The following is a 20,183-nucleotide window of genomic DNA, read 5'->3' on the forward strand; positions in this document are numbered from 1 at the left end:
AGGCTGAGGCCCTGACCGGTGACCTCTTGGCTCCTGCTGTAGCTTTGGGGGAATGTCCCAGCCCCTTCCCATCCATCTGTTGCTGGCGAGCGGGACAGGAGTCCAGCCGTGTCCTTCCCCGTGGGGCCCAGTGGGCCCGGCCCATGTGGTTAGGGTGGTGGGCTCAGGCCCTGCTCCCTCTTTTGCATCAGGATGGCCCCTTCTGATGCTCATGGAGGCTCTCCTCTCCTGGCTCAGTGGGTCTCCCTCGTCACGCTGGCCACTGTCCCCTGGATGGGCTGTGGGCCCGTGTGTGCTCTCCGGGTTTCTGTGTTTGGAAGGTCGTAGGCAGCGTCCTGCTTTTCTGTAGATCCCATCCTCTTTCCCTTCCTGTCCAAGGACAGGGCCCCGCTGAGGGACTCAGTGTTTGCAGATGGTTTTAGTTCAATAGCTTTTACCATTCACAGGTTGCTTGAGCGAGGTGCTTCAGTCTAACTAATTGGACACTTAGAATTTTAGGATTTACAGGCGCGACGTCTTTAGTAAAAGTGACTAAGCAGAAATAGTAGTGAAAACACTGTGATCTCTGCTCCCCTGGGAACAGTGGAAGCCTTTCGTTCTGGTGTTTGTTTTGAGTCCCTTTATTGTTTGGACGGTCCCACAGGCCCCTCCCGTGATCAGGGGCTGCCTGATCTGTGCTTGAGCCCTTATGGGGGTTGCATTGGAGAGATGAGAAGACAACAGCTTCTTGAGTCTCTAGAATATCCTGGTGCCAGTTCCCTGCACTGTTCAAGGATTTTGCGTGTTCTTGGGTGTGGTCTGGCCCGCCGTGTCCCTGGCTCCGCTCACAGCTAGGACTGCTGTAGTTCGAGGCTCCTGGCTCCTGCCTCTGCTCCCGCCTCTGCTGGGACCAGCACAGCCTCCCAGGCACTCAGGCTCCTGCCCCTGCGCCTCTGGCATGTTCTGGGTATGAGGAGGCCCACGGCCACATCTCTGCAATGTGCTCCCTGCTCTGACCCTATGAACGCAGGCTGAGCGCTGCCAGGCTCCTACTCCTTCCAGAGAAGTGCTTTTTCATAAACGGAACCGTTTGTCTGTTGGACAGGCAGTCCGGTGCTATTTCGGCCACAAAGGGAGTAGGACCAGGCTCCTCAACTGCTGTGCTCACCCGTGGGGACTGTTCCACGCACGACCACCTTTGCTTCTGGCTCAGAAGCTCCGATTCTAATTTTGGGCGGTGTGGTACTGACTGGACCTGTGCACTCTGGGTTATTCAGTGGTGTTCGTGAAGTTGGGGAGCCCATGGGTGTCAGACTGTGTTGTCTGACCCCGCTTTCATTGTGGGCGCTTCCCGAGGAGCGCTTGGCGGAGACTCAGCCAGGGTTATGCTGAGTGAGGCCCAGACCCCTGGCACGGGCTTGTCCAAGAGTCCGGGAATGTGGCCTCAGTGTGTTCCCAAGAGCCTGTCTCTCTGGAGGGACCATGAAGGGCAGGAGTTGGCTCTCGCTGGGGGTAGGGGTGGGGAGTCAAAAGGAGGGCCATGGCCAGACCTGGTGGAGGCTGGGCCATGAGGGGGCAGGGGCCTGTCCCGCTTCCTGTCCGCATGCGCCACGCCTACAGGGCTGCCTCCCAGCTGCTCCTAGCTCCACCTGCTGAGAGTTTGGGAGCCCCAGTGACCCTGCTGCCCTCGGCTGGGGCCAGTGAACCCTTCCTGAGGTGAGGCTCCCCGTGCCTGCTCCTGCCTAAGCTCTGGCTGTGATGCCCCCTCACACTGGGGTCTTGCGCACTCCCGTTCCCTGGGTCCTGGCCTTGACTCTGCTCCTGTCTCAGCCTCCAGAGCTGCCCGTGCTTCTTCACCTGCCTCTTCTGCTCCTCTGGCTGCTGCCTGTGGCCCATTTCCAGGTGCCAGTGTCTGCAGACTTCTCCAGAGGCAGAGCCTACGGGAGACGTGTGGTGAGTGGGAGGGAGGTTTGTTGTTGTGGGATCGGTCCCTGTGACAAGGGGTCCGGCAGGCCAGACACAGGCAAGAAGTGGGGTTGGAGGCGGCCACTCCTTCCTCGTGGAGGAGACCTGAGGATTTGCTCTGAAAGTCTTTGCCTGGTTAGGGGGCTCTGGAGGGTGGTCTCCCCTACCTAATGGCGGCTTGCGGCTGGTCTGTGATCGGATAGCTGGGGACAAGCGCCTTGGTGCTCACATCAAGTCGGTCGTCACGCCTGCAAGATTCAAAGAGCTGTTTTCCCCAGAAGGTGTGCTGAAGTCACAGCCTCCTGTGCCCACGGGCCCTGAAGGCCAGAGGCCCCAATGCGGTCCAAGACAACGAAGGCTACGTTGTTTGCTGTGACAGCCGTTGGGTTGCTCCCAGGGCTTCGCCGACGGCTTTGATGCTGTGTGAGCCTTCGCGTGTACATTTGTTCCTGTGTTTGGGGCAGGCGCTCTGGAGTAGGAGCCAGGGCACGAGGTGTGTGTGCGTGGCCGCACCAAACACGTGGGCGCCTGGCGCCGCATAGCTACAGTGGCGCCTCCTTTGCTGGCATTTCAGGTTCTGGTGGCCCGGTGGGTGCGGGCCCCCTTGCTCCTGGGCCTGCCCTGCTGGTAGGGGTCTGGCCAGGTGCTTTGCTGGCAGCGTTTTGTTGCCACTGTTCCTGCTGGAGCCTCCTCTTCCAGCCGTGCGGCTGCTGCCCCAGGGTTCAGGCCGTGGGCCCCGGCACGTATGTGCCCACGCCCTCCCGATGTGCCCGCTGCTTGCCCGCCCTCCACACAGAACCAGTCCGGAGCCACGGCCCGTGTGCGGCCTCTTCCTCTCCTCCGGCCTCTGCGTACATGTCGTGCGCGCTCGCTGCAGAAACGGCTCACGATGTAAACGTGTGCTTAAGCGTGTGTCCTGACACGTCGTGTGCGTGTGTGTGTGGTATCTGCACACACTGATCCTCCCTGTGGTTGTGTGACTTTGCTCATCTGCAGCCGGGCCATTTCTGGTAGTTTCCGGTGCTGCCTTTTGTCGCCTGGCACCTTGATGGAGTGCTCTGATGCCTGCTGACTGTTTTCCCTGAAGGGCTGTGCACCCCAAGCGCCTGGTGCAGGAGGCGGCTCCCGCAGAATGTCGCGGGATGTGGCTGGGTCTGACTGGTGACAGGACGTGTCCTGTGACGTCTGCCATTTTCCTTCTGCTTCAGAGTTGCCCTTCCCCTGAGGACGGGCTCCCAGGCAGGAGAGATGAACACCAGTGACAGGTGGCCGACAGCCTGGCGTTGTGGGATCATCCCAGAGACGCGGGAACGGCACCCTCGCAGATGTGCGTGCACCTGCACACACGGCTGTTGCGGGGGAAGCGGCCTGGCCCCTCTCGGGGAGCGCAGAGCAGAGGCACCATCGTTTGAACCCAGACGACATCTGGAGCACAAAGTGATAACATGTTTCACACGCCAAACCCTGCTGCCGGGCTGGCCAGGAAGACCGGTCTGCAGAGGAGATGCGCTCGCAGAGGAGCGGTCTGGGTGTGGTCGAGTCCCTGAGATGCTGGGCACCTCGGCTCCCACCCACCAGGAGGTGCCCCTGCGGAGCCTGCCTCCCTCCTTGGGCCGCAGGGCCATTCTGGCGCCTGCTCTGCAGGGGCAGGGCCGTGCGGGGGGCCGCCGTCTTAGCGCTTGGGGTATTTCTAGCATGGCGGGCAAGAGAGCAACTCTTAAAATACTAGGTTCTTAGAACTTAGAAATGGTTGAAATTATTTTCAAGAAGACATTAAACCTTATGATTTCATAATCTGTCTTAAAGCCCATAGGTATTAATGAATTGTGATTGCTAATTGTAAGAATATGCTTATGGAATACTTCTAGAATCCTTTTCCTGTTCAGGGTTATAATAGCTCAGACCACATATGTTCTAACTCCTTTTCTCGCCAAGAGAGGAATTCTCTGTTTCATGATGTTATAGTTGAAAATATTTCAGGGGCGCCGGGGGAGGGGCTCAGTGGGTAAAGCGTCCGACTTTGGCTCAGGTCACGATCTCACAGTTCATGGGTTCAGGCCCCACGTCGGGCTCTCTGCTGACAGCTCAGAGCCTGGAGCCTGTTCGGATTCTGTGTCTCCCTCTCTCTCTGCCCCTCCCCTGCTCGCGCTCTGTCTCTGTCTCTCAAAAATAAACATTAAAAAAAAATAAAATATTTTGTCACCTAGTTCCTTTAACAAAAGGCACTAAAGAGAGCATACAGCTAAAGTAGTTGTGCTTCTAGTGAGTAAACTCTAGGCTGTGTTACAGGTTAGCCCGTCTTGTAAACGGGAGTGTAAGTAGGTCGAAGTGTGGTGGTCTTTGTCAGCAAAGTGTGTTAAGCATTCTGATGTCTTTGGTCAGATTAAACTAAAAATGAATCACATCCTTGAGATTGTTAAAAAGTGACGTGTCTTCCCTGAGTCAGCAGTTGGTAGGAACCCTGGAGAGGGGGACACAGGCTGCCTGGGTGCACACGTGTGTGGTGCATGGTGTGTGATGTGCACATGTGGTGTGTGCACGTGGCGTGCATGTGTGTGGTGTGCGTACATGTGTGTGCCTTGCACACATGTGTGATGTGCACGCGTGTGTCATGCATGTGTGGTATGTGCGCTGTGCATATATGTGGTGTGTACATGTGTGCTCACACATGTGTCGTGCATGTGGTGCACGTGTACGGTGTGTGCATACATGTGTGGTGTGCACACACGTGTGTCGTGCATGCGTGTGCAGTGCACTGTGGTTTGTGCGCACATGTGTGTCATGCATGTGTGCGTGTGTATGTGCTGTGCACATGTGTGTGCATGCATGTGCGTACACGTGTGTGCAGTGCGTGTGTGGTGCATATGTGTGGTGTGTGCACACGTGTGTGTTGTGCATGTGTGTGCAGGGCGCGTGTGTGGTGTGTGCAGAACGGCCCTGTGGAGGTGCCATGTGGAAGCCCATAGCACAGATTGTCCTCTTGGCGCACCTGCGTGAGGGCACGCCAGCGGCAGGAGGAGGCCAGACTGCCGATATTACCTGCGGTGTTTCAGTAGGAACATTTGTGTATTTGTATAATCAACATACTGTAACGGAAGGGCACAGATTCAAGGAATCAACTAGACCTTTCTGTGGACAAGTCTCAGCGACAGTGTGAGCAAAGTTATGTGAGATGTAGATAATTTTCTGGGTTTCAGAGGTCCACATGAGCAATACTTCTGCTTTCTTGGATTTATGGATGTGCATGGAAAAGTACGAAAAATGGACAGAGCACACCCATTAAGCCCTGATGTTTGCAGGCGGGGCCAGGTGGGGGCGCAGCTGGGGCGGGTCTCTGGACCGGACGGTGAGCTTTGCTGTTTCAGCCTCTTGAGCAAATAGGATAAAAGGAAAGTAGTTAATTCTAGGTCATACTGGAGAAAGATTGTGTGGTAGTTCTTAGTGTTGAAGAGTGTCTCAGAGAACAGGGAGACCCTGGTGAGAACCAGAGGGGGCCTGGCCCCGATCCACTCTGCCTCTCAGCTCTGCCGTTGCCCTGGCGGGTGAGCACGTGGTTTTGTAGGTGGACGTTCCTGTGGTTCTGAGCGCTCAGTGTTGTCCTCTGTGGCCGCACCTGTGGCTCTGGCCCAGATGTGGCCGTGTTCTGACCTCGTTTATTTTACTTTATTTTAATATCTTAACAGCTGCTGGGGCTGCTGATGTTGATGGGATCATTTGTAAAATAAAGGAAAAAAACCCAAGTTTATTGTTTTATGAATCAATTCAGTATTCCTAAAAACCTATTAATAACCTGATAATAATCTCATGTGTGACTTTGAAATGACTAACACGTTTGTGTTTTAAATCTCTCTGTGCAAAACAGAATAACTTTATTTTTGTCTTTTAAACCGTCTTTTGTATATCTAAAACAATCATTAAAAATTTGCTTTTGGGGGTGCCTGGGTGGCTCATTCGGTTGAGCATCTGACTTCGGCTCAGTTCATGATCTGACGGCTTATGAATTCGAGCCCCGTGTTGGGCTCTGTGCTAACAGTTCAGAGCCTGCTTTGGATCCTCTGTCCCCCCTACCTCTCTCTCTGCTCCTTCGCTGCTCATGCTCTGTCTCTCAAAAATAAACATTTAAAATAATGTTTGCTTTTGTTAAGATACAGGTCTCTGTGTTTAGAGAAAAATAAAACTTGAAGCAAACAAACATTTACAGAAAACAAATACCTGCTGGTGTCGGTGAAAACGCTAACATTCAGTCAGTTGGTTTGATGGACGAATGTCTTGATGACTTAGGTTATCAAGAGAAATTATTCAGTGTTTGTATGTGGCAGTAAGATTCATTGTGTATTGAAATCTGAAGTCTGTTCTTTTTTTTTTAATGTTTATTTTTGAGAGCGAGCGAGTGAGCAAGCATGAGCTGGGTAGGGGCAGAGAGAGAGGGAGACCAAATCCAAAGCAGCTCCAGGCTCCGAGCTGTCAGCACAGAGCCCAACACGGGGCTCGAACCCACGGGCCGTGAGGTTATCACCTGGGCTAAGGTCAGATGCTGAACCGACTGAGCCCCCTGGGCACCCCTGGAGTCTATTCTTTAAAGCGTGTGGACTGTAAAAGGTTCAAAAATGAAACTTAGACCAGGCTGGATTGAAGACTGTGTCTTACTGTTATTTGGAGGCTGTCATGAGGCAGAGCCCGTGAAATGAAGAAACGCCATCTGAGTCCGCCTTGTGCGAGACCTGCCCTCGGTGGCCACAGGAGGCAGTTCTGCTTCAGGGGCCAGGGGTGCGGGGCATGACCAGCGCAGAGCTCTCCTCTCCCTGTGTGGCAGGGACTGGGGTCCAGGCGGCTCTTCTCCTGGCACGCTCAGGCCCTTGTCTGTAAGGACCACGCTCACCCTGCCCTCAACCCCCCCCCCCCCCACGGCCCCGGGGCTCCTTTAGGGCCACTGCTTCCTGTTCATGTTCTCTCTGCCTTCGATGCCAGCACCACAGGGCTTTATTTTTTACATTTTGAGTTTTTATATTTCTGCTTTATTTGATTTTCTTATTTAATATGTAAAATGAAATGTTTTACCATTTTTATTCTCTGTTGTGTCTTCAGCACCGAGGACAGAGCAGGCACACAGAACTCTTTGCAAACACCTGTTGAAGGAGGGGATTTGTCTCCTCATGTACCCTCCCCCTCCGTTGTGAGGAGACTGACTGTGTCTTCAGAGAGGCAGCAGCATCCTCATGGGGCATTTTTCTTCCTAGAAACAGACACTTGACTCTACTGCTCCAGGAAAAAGAATGTTAGAATTCTAAACTAGTTTTGCAAACATATAGTGAAATGCTGGAATATAGTGGCTTCTAATTTGAAGACTATAATTGTCGCAGAATTGTAGGCTTTTAGAGCTGCTCTCCCAGGCTCTCTAGTCCCCCTGGAACATTCTGTAGGTGAGCAGGCAGCCCCCTAGGGCTCAGGGCAGGTTGGTGATGTGCCTGGGGCTGAGCCCCATCCCAGGGACATGAGAGCACCCAGGAGGGACTGGTGGTCACGTCCACACGGACAAGGGTTCAACTTAGTAGCGGGATCTGCAATTGACCCACAGATGGGAAATGATAAAAGTAGGGAAGGTAAGAATCTGATTGGAAGCATCATCATCCTGAAGCTGTCCCCTGCAGCCTTAATCCAGACGGGCCCTCACCTGTTACCTCCTTGTGTTGTAGGCGTGGTGTCCTTGGTTGCCGTCCACCCCTCCACGGTGAGCACGCTGGGGAAGCAGCTCCTGCCAAAAACGTTCGGACAGTCCAATGTCAACATTGCACAGCAAGTGGTAAGGGGCCCTGGGCTGGCGGGCTGGCGGGTTCTGGACGGAGATGCGCTCCCTCTCGAGTGCCCACAGCGCTGGGATGGCCACCTGCCTCACGCTTCAGGAGCATGTACCTGCGGAGTGTGTTGCTTTCCTGGCTCGGGCCCTGCGTCTGCCCCACAAGCTCAGAGGGTACATCACTCCCTTGCTTGGGAAATGAGGGTGGTGTCCTTGTGGAGCCCGCAGTGGTTTCAGGGCTCTGTGGGCCGTCAGGTGCCAGGACAGGTGTGTCCCTGTTCTGGGGACCATGCTGGGTGCCTCCCACGCATTGATCCCCTATGGGACTCGGCCCTTGCTCACGGGGCTCTGGTCACACTGAAGCAGCCCTAATCCTGGGCGTGAGCAGCATGGAGAGCAGGATGTTCGCTGCCCTCCTGAGTGCCCGCTTCTGGGTGAGCGTCCCCTGCAGCTGAGGATGTGCCCTGTCACTTACCCTGTCAGTGAAGCGTGACTGCTTTTCTAGCAGAGTTGCTGTGGGTTTTTCAAAGCAATAGTATGTCGAAGTCCTAGACCATTTTTGGTTCATCACACCCTTTTAATAAATGTCTTTCTGATATAAGTTAAATATTCTACTCTATGTTTTATTCTGTAACTCATTTTATTTTTAGGTGTTACGTATTCTAGCAGCTTCAGCTTGTGAAACCTTCTTAATTATAGGATCAGTTCTGCTTTCACGGCCAGGGCGCATAGTATGGAGGAGAGTTAACGAGGATTTTTCTAACGGTGCCTCACCCTTGGTCAGTCTGGGAGTTAAGTCCCAGTCTGGGTCAGGCTGTTTCCAGGTGGAGCTAATGATGGTAACTCCTCCTTGGCAGATCCAGCGCTCGGAGCTACAGCTCACACGCTGTAAGGCGTCCCTCAACCTTCATCTGCCAGCGGGTTGATGGTGAAAGGGTTGGCACATTGTGACCCGAGAGCCCAGGCTTTGTCTTCATGTGATGTGAATGTGCTCAGGCTCTCGAGGGGCTCTGCCCCGGCCCCGCCTGAGGCAGTGCCCATGGGCACGGCTTCCGGGAGAGTGGTTAAGACAAGTGGGGCAGAGCAAGGACAGTTTCCTTTTCCCCCAGTGAGGCCATGCTCACAGTGAGCAGCTCAGCGCACCTGCTGTGTTCTCATTGTAGAATAGATGCACCGAGAGGTCCAGCTGAGGGAGGGGAAAGGGCGAGGGTGCCGGCTGTGGGGCCCAGGCCAGATGTCAGGAGCCCTCTTGTGACTCTCCTGCCTGTCCACGTGGGCGCTGGTGTCCTAAATCTGCTCTCCTGAGAGCGTAACGAACCAAGTCCTTGTAAAACGTGTCCAGTAATAGCCATGAGTGACAGGTGTCCGTGTTTCCCAAACTGTCAACCCTGAGCCATGGCTAAAGCACGTTCTCCACAGTGACCTAGGGCCCCGTGAACACATGCATTCATTTAACAGAAACAGAAGGTTCACAAGGCACATCTCCTGTCTGGGGATTTGTTCTGTCTTGGCCTCTTTTTTTCAGAAAGCTTGCTATTTGATTTCATGGCTTTTGAACAAGGGTGGTCCCCAGTTTGGAAAGCACTGTGATGAAACTTTATTGGAAATGAGAATTAAAATAGAAGGAAATTGAGTTGAGCATTTTTCTTTCTACGGTTGATGAGTCTTTAGCTCTGACAGGAGACTTGTCCCATGGCCACAGCACATTCATCCCGCTAAGAAGGAGTGCAGGAAGCATCCCCCTGGCCTGAACGGTGGGCCTGGTGAGTCCCTAAGGCTGCACCTGTCCCCACAAAGGTCTGCCCTGGCACCTGGTGCCCCAGCACCTGGTGCCTGACCTTGACTCGTTCGACAGTGTCCTCGTGTTGCTAAGCTCTTGTCTGTGCAGAAACTGGGAGGTACTGTTCTGACCGTTCTTGGTGTGGGTGGAGTCTCGTACAAGATCCTGGAAAACGGACATATTTACTGGGCTCTATGCAGCAATGACTGTGTCCCCCATGTGAATATTTGCGTATTAATGGATGGGGCCAAATTCTAAGTCCTTGTCAAAGACAAACCAGGCTTCCCCTTCCTTTGGTGCGGAGATGGCGTGGGGCGCTCAGACTCAGCCGCCCTGCGTGCAGGGTGGGTCACACTTGCTCCCAGTGCTAATTGCCTCCCTCCTCCCTGCCCTGCACTATTTGGGGTGCCGGGGCCCCCACAAGCCGCCGCCAGGATGAGGCTCCCACACGTGGATGGGCTGGTGGGGCACTGTGAGCCCTGCCCTGTGACCCCTCTGTTCTGAGAGTTTTTCTGTTTGCGTTTTGGCCTGACTTCACGCCTGGAAGACAGAATTTCACCCTTGTCCATGTCATGAAAAGGACGGGGAAAGTAAACTAGGGCAAGCGGAATGGGGGGCGTTCCCTGAGGCTTGCGTGGCACGCCCCACTGTTAACCACGTCAACCACCATTAAGCACGGCCTCCTCGGGTGGGGCGTTTTCTGCTGCTCTTGTTGGACGGGGAGGACGCCTGAGGTGGCTGAGGGAAGCGACGGTTCAGAACCCGAGTGAGATAATGGCGCCCGTGGCTACAGCATCAGCCGTTGGGTGTTGCTCACACACCGTGTTCTCCCCAATCTTCGTGGCTCGAGAGACTCAGCAGTAGCTGGAGATGATGGGGAGTAAGAATGGTAGGGTCACGTGTGGGAGATTTCTGATTGTGCTCTGAATTGTCTCTTTTGACTGTAGGTAATTGGTACGCCTCAGAGACCTGCAGCGCCCAACACTATCGTGGTAGGAAGCCCACACACCCCTAACACTCACTTTGTCTCACAGAACCAGCCTTCAGACCCCTCACCTTGGTCTGCCGGGTGAGCACATTGCCTAGACTTGTACCCCCAGCTCTCTGGGCCACGCGGGCCGGCCGCCACAGCCAAAGTCAGGGCACGCTTTTCCTCAAAAAGGAGAAGTCTGGCTGCAGGGGAGCGCCCCCACGGTTCGGGGGGGCCACACTGTAAAGGGTGGGGAGTCGCCCCTGCCCCGCGGTTCGGGGGTCCACACTGTAAAGGGTGGGGAGTCACCCCTTCCCCATGGTTCGGGGGTCCACACTATAAAGGGTGGGAGTTGCCCCTGCTCCATGGTTTGGGGGGGCCACACTGTAAAGGGTGGGGAGTCGCCCCTGCCCCCATGGTTCGGGGGATGCTGCACTGTAAAGGGTGGGGAGCTCTTGGCGGAAGAAGAGGAGGAAGCTGGCTTCTCCACGCTGCAGTAACTTTGACGCTTTTTCCGTTGTCTACACCGCAAAGTAGCGTCTAGGGAGCACGGATCTCAAAGCAGCCTCACCCGCTGCAACGCTGTAACTCGGCTGTTCCACGGGTGACACCCCATTGGATGGTCCCACCACACTGTCACTTTGACCCTTTCCTCCAGTAAAGGCAGCCAGTGAGAAAACGATTGTACTTGAAGGTCAGCTCTGTGACTTTCCTTAAAAACAAAGACTTTTGGAATTATGTCTGTATTGGTCCTAAAGCAAAAACCATCATTCCCTGAATCATCCATTGAGAAACTCAGAGCCACCCTTTCCTTGCTGTGGTGACTTAAGTTGAGTGCTGGGTTCCCCCCAGTCTGAAGTGCCCTCCAGCCTTCCGTGTCGGTGGCTGAAAGCTCACATCCTCCCCCCGAATTCTTAAATTTGCAGTGAAACGCCCACCATCCCTGTGTCAGTTGATGTGCTCTTAAGCAGCGGTGTCAGTGCGTCTGTGCACATCCGGCGTCCGCCCGTCCCAGGGGCCGACGCATGTGTGAGGCCTGGCCCTTAGAGGAGGGAGCCTCGGCCCCATCACCGTGCGCAGCAGTCTGCAGATGAGCCAGGTCCCTGGGTGTGCGCGTGGGGGCTCGGCCTCGCCCCGCTTGCCGGGCCTGTGGGTGAGCGCGTTGCTGCGATGCGGATGCTGAGGGTGCTGAGGGCGCTGCCATTCCTCTGTGTTTTGAAGGAAGCGGCACCGGAAAGGGGAGAAGAACGGGAAGGGCCTGCGACACTTCTCCATGAAAGTCTGTGAGAAGGTGCAGAGGAAGGGGACCACGTCCTACAACGAGGTGGCTGACGAGCTGGTTGCCGAGTTCAGTGCCGCCGACAACCACATCCTACCGAATGAATCTGTGAGTGTGCGCTGTGTGGTGGGGAGGCCTGCTGTCTCACAGCGCCCGCTGGTGTTTTCTGAAGCAATTTGAGACACACACACACACACACACACGAGTCAGAGAACCACACTGAAGAGTGTTCCTGACCTACCTGGGGCGCGGCGCCCTCTCACCCCAGATCTAGTCGTGTGCGGGCTCTGACTCTCCCTTCACATTCTGTGGGGACGCGAGGAGTGAGTGACTCACCACCGCTGGCGGGTTGCTGGGTACCATCTTGAGTGTGTCCAGGTCTGCTGTTGAGGTGTTTCCCTGGGAACTGTTCTGGATGGTCTGGAAAACTCCTGCTCTGCCCTCTCCAGGCTTATGACCAGAAGAACATAAGACGACGAGTCTATGACGCCTTAAATGTGCTGATGGCCATGAACATCATCTCTAAGGAGAAAAAGGAGATCAAATGGATTGGTCTGCCCACCAACTCGGCTCAGGAATGTCAGAATCTAGAGGTATGTGGCTGACCCATTATTTTCCATGGTGCCCTGTAGGTGTACCCCAGAGCAGCGTGTTTGGTGCAGACGTTTGTGTGGGTGCCCCGTGGGTGCCTGCTCGGGTTCTGGTGTTGTGGATGCTCCGGGGGTGCCCGCTCGGGGTGTGGTGTTGTGTGTGCCTTGCCTGGACCAGGGGTCCGCCACTTCCCCGTGCCTCCCGCTTGCCTGCCAGATGTTGGTGTGTGGCCCATCCAGCTCGTCTGTGCTCTGGGGGCCCCAGCCCAGTCGAGGGCGGTGCACCCAGCGGAGGTAAATTCTGAGTCCTGGCTTGTGGGATTTGAGTTTTATATCAACCGTGTCCAGAAAACGAGAGAAGACAGAGAAGGGTGTGTTGTTCTGAGACTGAAGAAACGCCCCTGTGTCCCATCCCACGGGCATGTCCCTTCTAGACTGTTTCCCCGCCAGGAGATTCCTGGCAGGCCTGTCCTGCGGGGACACTGTCAGATGCGTTGTGACAGTGTGGTCTTTGTCTTGAAGGTGGAGCGGCAGAGGAGGCTGGAAAGGATAAAGCAGAAGCAGTCTCAGCTTCAGGAGCTCATCCTGCAGGTAACGGCCCTGCTCGCAGCAAGCGCCCCTGCGCCCACATGGTGTCCTGGCCAGCTCACGCGCAGGACGGAGGGCGGGAGGGCGCGTTCACACGGCTCACCAGTGTTGTCCTGAGCGCTGTGTGTCATGCACCTTGTTTAACGGACTCAGTCACAGGCGCACGAATAGGAGACGTAGTTCAAGCAGGGTCGTACTGCCCGCAGCCTCGGAGCAGGTCCTCAGTGGGTAGGAAGGGATCCCGTTCATGAAATCTCTGCTTTGAGAGTTTGAATGCACCCGCTGGGCTCCTGCACAGGCGTCGCGGAAGTGAACTCTAGACGTGGGCCTTGTTCCCAGAGAGAGTGCGTGTGAGCAAACGTGTAGTGTGTGTGCTGGTTGTCACAGAGTCTAAGTGGCAGGAGGGATGCACTTTGGAGGGTAGCACGTGAGCCTTCCCTAGGACAGGTACGAAGCACGTTCTGGGGTGTGATGGCGAGTGTGGGTCAGAGGTCAGCACCCGTGGTCGGTGGGTGGCACCGTCTCCTGCACCTGCAGAGATGTCCACAGGTAGGGCCCTCGTCCCTGTAAGGTCCTGGAGATGTCTGTTCTGGGTTGGAAGGAGAAACAGAGCTTGCTGGAGGGGTGGCCAGTCCCTGGATTGAGGCTGTGGTGCTGGGGCCGTCTGGCTGGGCCCTGGGAGTGGGGGGGAGTCCAGTGCAGGGAGGTCAGCTGCCACAGAAGTGCTGGGTGGTCAGGAAAGGGAAGATAACTTGGTGATTTATTGAAGTGCCCTGCACCCCAAGGGCAGTGAGACCACAGGCCCTGTGGTCAGGTTGGAGGGTGTGGGGGAGCCCTGGGACCCTGGGGGGAAGTGTAGGGAGGTCTCAGGACAGACAGGCCCAGCAGCTGAGGTTGGGAGATCTCTGAACAGGGAAAAGTCCAGGAGGGGCCAGCAGGGAGGTTGGGATGCCTGCTGGCCCCGCACCTGCAGACCACGGCGGAGGCTGTACGTATTGTCCCGCTGGGCGGTCTGGGTGTGGGGGCGCCCTACCTGAGCCTCGGTGTCTCCTTCGCCCCAGAGGAGGTCTCCTGTGGTGGGAATGCTTTGCTGGGCAGGAAGGCGGGAAAGCAGCACCCCCCGCCCTCATCCTTCTGCTTGGTGAGCACCGAGGCACCAGGCCAGCTGGGGAGGGAGGGGCGATTTCTGCCACAGCAATGGGAGGGTCATCCTGAAGGTGCTGTCATTTTGGGGCTGAGCACCTGTGCCCCCAGAGAGCCCTGCCCCGGTGGTGTGCTGGCATTTGCTCCTCTGGGAGGTTCTGGGTGTGTGGCTGCATGTCTGCCTTCTGGGGTGGATGCATACAGGGGACAGGCCGGTCCTGGGGATGTTTCTGTCTTAGAGGTGTGAGTGCCTGCATCTGTTCTCCTCGGGGTGTGTGCTTTTCTTCAGGGTGTGCTTTCTCTGCTGGGCCCTGATGCCCCCCGCCCCCCCCCCCCCCCCCGCCCACTGTCCTCTCTGACCTCTCAAGGGGCCGACCCCTGTTTCTGTGCTGTGCGGCCGGGGGTGGGGTCGTCGGGGACTCCTGTGGACAAGGCCTTAGATCGAGGCAGCTGGTGTGAGCGGCTGGCGGTGGCTCCTCTTTTGTAGCAAATTGCCTTCAAGAACCTGGTGCAGAGGAACCGCCAGGCAGAGCAGCAAGCCAGCCGGCCGCCCCCCCCAAACTCGGTCATCCACCTGCCTTTCATCATCGTCAACACCAGCAAGAAGACTGTCATCGACTGCAGCATTTCCAATGACAAGTAGGTAGTCCCCGGAGGGTCCCCCCACCCCCCCAGGTCCCAGCTGAGGCTCAGGTCGGAGTGGAGGATGCCACCCTCACAGTTAGGAAAGACGGAGTGCGTCTGCTTGCTCGTTTGTACAAGTACCAACTCTGATTATTAAGTACAGTCTTTTAGCATAATTAAGGTACAGACTCATTTCTCACATCCCTGGTTATAAACATTTGTCTTTTAAAAGGAAAACAGGGGCCCCTGGGGGGCTTAGTAGGGTGAGCGTCTGACTCTAGGTCTCGGCTCAGGTCATGATCTTGGGGTTCACGAGTTTGAGCCCCTGCATCAGGCTCTGCTGACAGCAGGGAGCTGCTTGGAACTCTCTCTCCCTCTCTCTCTGCCCCTCCCCATTCACACTCTCTCTCCCTCTCTCAAAATAAATGGATAAACATTTTAAAAATACATAAAAGGGAAACAGATAAAGTCTGAGGTGTTGTTACTAGCACACCTGTTTAAACATCCAGAGAGCGCGTTCACTGGGAGGGGTGCTGCGGGCAGCGCAGAGTGGAGCCCGTGGGTTTGGCAGGACAGCAGATGAAAAGGGGCCCAAGTGAGGTTGGGGTGAGGGGCGTTCCCTCTGAGGGGACTGGAGCCACTCCTGCCCCTCCCTGTCTTGAAGATGGCAGGTGACTCCCTTTCTGGGGGTGACTGTCCCCAGGTTCGAGTACCTGTTCAACTTTGACAACACGTTTGAGATCCACGACGACGTTGAGGTGCTGAAGCGCATGGGAATGGCCTGCGGCCTGGAATCTGGCACCTGCTCTGCCCAGGACCTGAAGACAGCGAGGAGCCTGGTGCCCAAGGCACTGGAGCCCTACGTGACAGGTCAGTCATGTCCGCGAGCCACGGGGGCCCCACCCTAGCCCGGGACGTCTGGCAAGAGCAGGGACGGCCTGAGCGGGAGGGCTGGGGCTGTGGGGGTAGGGGGAGCGTGGCATGGGGAGGCCACAGCGGTGTGCTGTGGCTTTGCCGGTGTAGTTGACGCGATGAAGGTGCTAAGTGAGGGTTTCACCTTCTGGGTGCAAGTGGGGTGGGGCTGGAGGTCTCGCAGGCAGGACGGCCCCCCCGACCCCCAGAGGGCCGTCGGTGCCCCCTGCCAGGTGACCCAGCGTGGCCTCCTCCTGACTCAGGGGCGAGGAGCTGTGTGCCTGGTGAGCTGAGCCCTGGTCCTCCCACTGCCTTCCCTTCTGGGGACTTCTCTGCTGAGCACCAGGGCCATGGCCACAGAGGGAAGGGGCTTTGTGGTGAAAGAGCTGTGGCGGGGGCTGTCCCCCAGAGGTGCTGGGCTGGATTGGACCGCCGGGCGCCTGCCGCCCCCTGGGGCCCTGGACAAGTCCCTGGCACTGGCTACACTCTGGCACACCCACTCAAGCCGGCAGTCACGGTCCCTCTTGGGGAGGAAGGTGCTCGGGGGACCGGCCGTCCGGCCAGTGGCCGCCTGGTTGCAGCGCGAGCCTCCACCTGTGACCTTTGCTGCGTTTTCTTCTCTTCTCAGAGATGGCTCAGGGATCGATCGGAGGGGTGTTCGTCACATCGGTGTCCACCTCCAACGGCACGAGGCTTTCTGCCAGGTGACCACGGCTCTGGACAGGGCGGGACCCCACACGCAGGCCAGGCACAGCTCACAACACAACCCTGTTGTTGCCTCTTAACACACTTGGGGCCACAATGTGCACAGAATTTTGTTCCCTGCTCTCTTCAATTTGCCATTTACTGTAGTAGTTTTTGTGTGTCACTAAAGGAGCTTTATTATTTAAACCATTGGGTGTTAGTCTTTGGTCCAGCCGTCCCACGGAACAGAATTATGTTGTTCCTGGGTATTTATCTTAGATTTTTAAAGATTAATATAATTTTTTCTCTAAGTATTGACAAAACAGGGTTTTATTAACTTTCACGGTATATTAGGTTACACGTTACCCATATTACCTTCTGTCAGTCCTACATAATGATAAATGTTAAATTTTTTAAAATATAAGGTAGACAAGCAGTCTGTAGGTTCAACCAAGTGGGATGGATCTGATCTGATAAAGGACAGTGTAGCTTTCTGTGGCCATCACGCGACTCCTGGGTTCTGTGGCACCTGCACTGAAGTCTTTGGTGGGGTGTCTGGCCCCGGTCAGGGTTAGGTGGAGGTCAGCTCCCTCCCTCTGCCTGTGTGCATGTGCGTGTGTGCGTGTGTGTGCGTGTGTGCAGTAGTCTGCGATGCTGATAACCAGTTATTGCAAGAGGCAGAATTTGGGTATTTTTTAGCTTTTCATGTTTGTGAAATTGTTTTTACTGATTAAAGTTTCAGAGACTCACATCAGCTTTTACATGAGGGAAGCAAAGCCATTACCATTTCAGAAGAAAAACCAACGTAAACACCAGCCTGACGTTTACAAAAGCGCAGTAATTTGCTGGGCAGTTGGGTGGTTCCCACTTAGAAAAGAGGCTGCAGTTTGAAGCAGCTTTAGGGCTAAATTTTTGGCCTTTTCTGATGTTTGCGAGGCTGGGTTTCCCAGTTGTGGGGATCCTTTGTCAAAGAGCATAATGATGAATGGTCCTCATCGCACCGTGCGAACAAATCCTAACTAGCGAGGGGCATGTCTGCTTGCGCGTTAGAGAAAAGCATCGCCATGCCCCAGCTCTGGCCTGGGGCAGAGGTGGGGGCAGTGCCCTCAGGGCCCCGTCCATGCTGGCCCGCCAGAGCCGTCCACGCTGGCCCACCAGAGCCGCCCTCGGCAGTCGTTCCTTGCCTAAAACGCGTGTCCTGCACAGCTCTGCCCCCACGTCCTGTGCTCTCAAGACAGCTGCAGGCCTTCTAGGCTGGTGGCGGAGGGGTACCCGAGTCCCGCATGCTTGCGGGAGGTGACCGGCCAGAATCTGGGGGATCTCTGTGCAGCTCTGCGTTGCAGGCTGGAATCCCTTTAGTGTCTGATGTCTCTTAGGATACTTTTCTTGTTGCTAGACCCAAATACCAAGGAATCACAGTGACTTTTGACAACAAGTGTCTGAGCAGGTCACACGGGTGTGTGCACCTCTTAGTGGGTGTGGGCAGTCACCTTTCAGGGCCCCAGGACCGTGTCTGCTGCCTTGTGTCTGACCCACTTTGTGCCAGGGGCCGCCTGAACCCAGAGGTGTTTCCTCAGGACCCCAGTTTTTAAAATCTCTCTGTTCTAGGCCAGGGTCTTGCCTGAGGCACTGGTGCCATTTGGGGCTAGATGACTGTCCTGCATGCTGCCCGGTGCCTTGTTGATGTGTTTGGTGGCACCCTTGGGCCCAGGTGCCAATAGTCACCCCCCTCACACCCCATGTGACAGCCAGAGATGATTACATGTCCCCTGCTGAGACTCTCAGGGCCCAGTGCCAACATAGATGGGTTCCAGACGCACGTCTGAGCAGCCCTGCTTCCCTCCAGCACTCAGCCCTGTGACTCCACCTCTCTGCGCCCCTGCTCCCTGCCCTGCCGACCCCACTGGCCTTCAGAAAGTGCCATTTCATGAAATGGTAGAATGTGTGGGGTCCTGGGGGCTGTTCCTGGAAGTTCAGCTTGCAGAGTGTGTGAGACTCATCTGTTACAGCTCTGCTCCCAGGGCTCCACATGGTACAGGGCAGGGGGTGGTGGTGGTGGTGGTGGTGGAGTGCGGGCCTGGGGTGTCCTTTACACATGCACGCACACACAAGTGCATGTATATACCATCGCAAGGCAGTACACATGCACATATGCAACCACACGTGCACATGACTACACACGTGCATATACAACCACATATGTTTATACACGTGCACACAACCACATGCATGCATGCATACACACACGTGCATATACAACCACGCACAACCACATACGTGCATAAATGTGCACACACAACTATGCACATGCATATACAACCACATACAGTCACACGTGCATACATGTGCACACACATACATAGCCATGCACATAACACGTGCACACACAACTCGCTAGGCACCCCCGTGCGCTGCCATCTAGAATGCCTTGCTTTGGAGGGCTCCATGTCCTTTTTGGGGCCCCTTTTTCCTCACCTGTTGTCCCCTCCCTCCTGGAGATCCAGGAGGTCACAAGTACAAGGCCTGGAAGAAGGACCTGTGGTTTCCAGTTTGAGCCCGTCGGGGCTTGGTTTGTGATGTCCTGACAGATATTGTGGCCCTGCCGGCGTTGCCATGTGTGCGGTGATCTGTGTCTTGAGGAGGGGCTTGGGGTGAAGTGCCACCTCGGCGGGAGCAGACGTGGGGGCGCCCCACTCAGACTGCATGCTGCTGACCGCCTTGTCTCCTCGTTCCCGCAGCGACCTGACCAATGGTGCGGATGGCGTGCTGGCCACGAGCTCCAGCGGGTCCCAGTACAGCGGCTCCCGGGTGGAGACCCCCGTGTCATACGTCGGGGAGGATGAGGAGGAGGACGACGACTTCAATGAGAATGAGGAGGAGGACTGACACCCACGGCCGGCCCTCACAGTCCGCGTCGGGAGAGACTGCTTTTGGTGTGGGCTGGGTTCCTCCTTGGCCCCTCCCGAGGAGACGCCAGAGCGGGCGAGGGCTGCGTTCCGTGGGGGCTTGGGGCGCGCTGGGGCGCTGGCCACGACACAGGGCCTCTCTCTGCTGTCCAGGATCTTGTTTGCGTTGTCTGTCTGTAGCTCAGAGTTCACTTTGCCCCTTGGTTCTTGCTGAGTGTGCCTCCTCCCACAGCCCGCCGGCAGCCGCGGACGGTGCCGGCCGAGCCCTGCTCTTCAGCCTTGGGCCACGAATTGTATTAGGACTTTATTTTCCCTTAAATTATATTGACTGTGTGACTCCCATCAAGTTCGTTCATTTTTTTTTCCTCTATGTTGCAGCAAATTGCGAAGTTCTTTATTTGTTTTTGTTTTGTTTGGTAAAAGTTCACTGCCGTGCTGGTGCAGCTACGAAAACTGGAGGGCTTGGAGCGGCGTGCGGCTTGCGGTGAGGCCTGCCTGATTTCTCACAGGCAGCGTCTGCAGACTTAACTATATAGTTGTTTACACACCTACACGTCTGTCGTCTAAAGACGCAAACGGAAACAAACGTCGTATTTGTTTCATGAGCATCTTCCTATAATCTACGATAAAGTTGACATTAAATATAGAGAATGTTCTAACAGTTTTTTAACTCAAAATTTGTCAATCATTTTTAATAGTTCTTTTTTTATAAAAAGAAACGGAATTTCAGGACAGGCAGTAGTCCCTTTTAAAATTTATTCACAAAGAACCATTAACCGCACAGTTGCTGTTAGCTGCCTGTTCTACAACAATAGTCTTTTTATTGAAACACAAATAAACTTTTCTGTAATATTTTATGGAATATAAAGAGACTTTAATTGTTTGACTTGTTTAACTCGGCACTGTTAGTTTTTATTAATAAAACGCGCATGGGCATTTTAAACCAGCTCCGTGTTCCTCTAATTCACG

The 20,183-nt window shown here is 55.3% G+C and overlaps 1 protein-coding gene across 6 annotated transcripts in view; it reads left to right on the top strand.

Moving 5' to 3' along the window:
- TFDP1 (transcription factor Dp-1) overlaps positions 1–20,160 on the top strand; it is a 40,456-nt gene extending 20,296 nt beyond the window's left edge. For 3 of the 6 annotated variants that reach the window (XM_045482629.1, XM_045482618.1, XM_045482640.1), the window contains exons 4-12: positions 7,638–7,744; positions 10,466–10,587; positions 11,710–11,875; positions 12,217–12,360; positions 12,880–12,948; positions 14,576–14,727; positions 15,416–15,582; positions 16,253–16,328; positions 19,047–20,160. In XM_045482629.1, the coding sequence (XP_045338585.1) occupies positions 7,638–7,744; positions 10,466–10,587; positions 11,710–11,875; positions 12,217–12,360; positions 12,880–12,948; positions 14,576–14,727; positions 15,416–15,582; positions 16,253–16,328; positions 19,047–19,194 (1,151 nt within the window). In that variant the 3' untranslated portion in view covers positions 19,195–20,160. Of the gene's footprint in view, positions 1–7,637; positions 7,745–10,465; positions 10,588–11,709; positions 11,876–12,216; positions 12,361–12,879; positions 12,949–14,575; positions 14,728–15,376; positions 15,583–16,252; positions 16,329–19,046 lie in introns of all 6 variants that reach the window. The other 3 variants (XM_045482602.1, XM_045482596.1, XM_045482611.1) reach the window with 1 other exon arrangement.
- Positions 20,161–20,183: the final 23 nt, after the last annotated feature.

This window comes from Leopardus geoffroyi, chromosome A1, assembly GCF_018350155.1.
Source record: "Leopardus geoffroyi isolate Oge1 chromosome A1, O.geoffroyi_Oge1_pat1.0, whole genome shotgun sequence".
NCBI classification, from domain to species: domain Eukaryota; kingdom Metazoa; phylum Chordata; class Mammalia; order Carnivora; family Felidae; genus Leopardus; species Leopardus geoffroyi.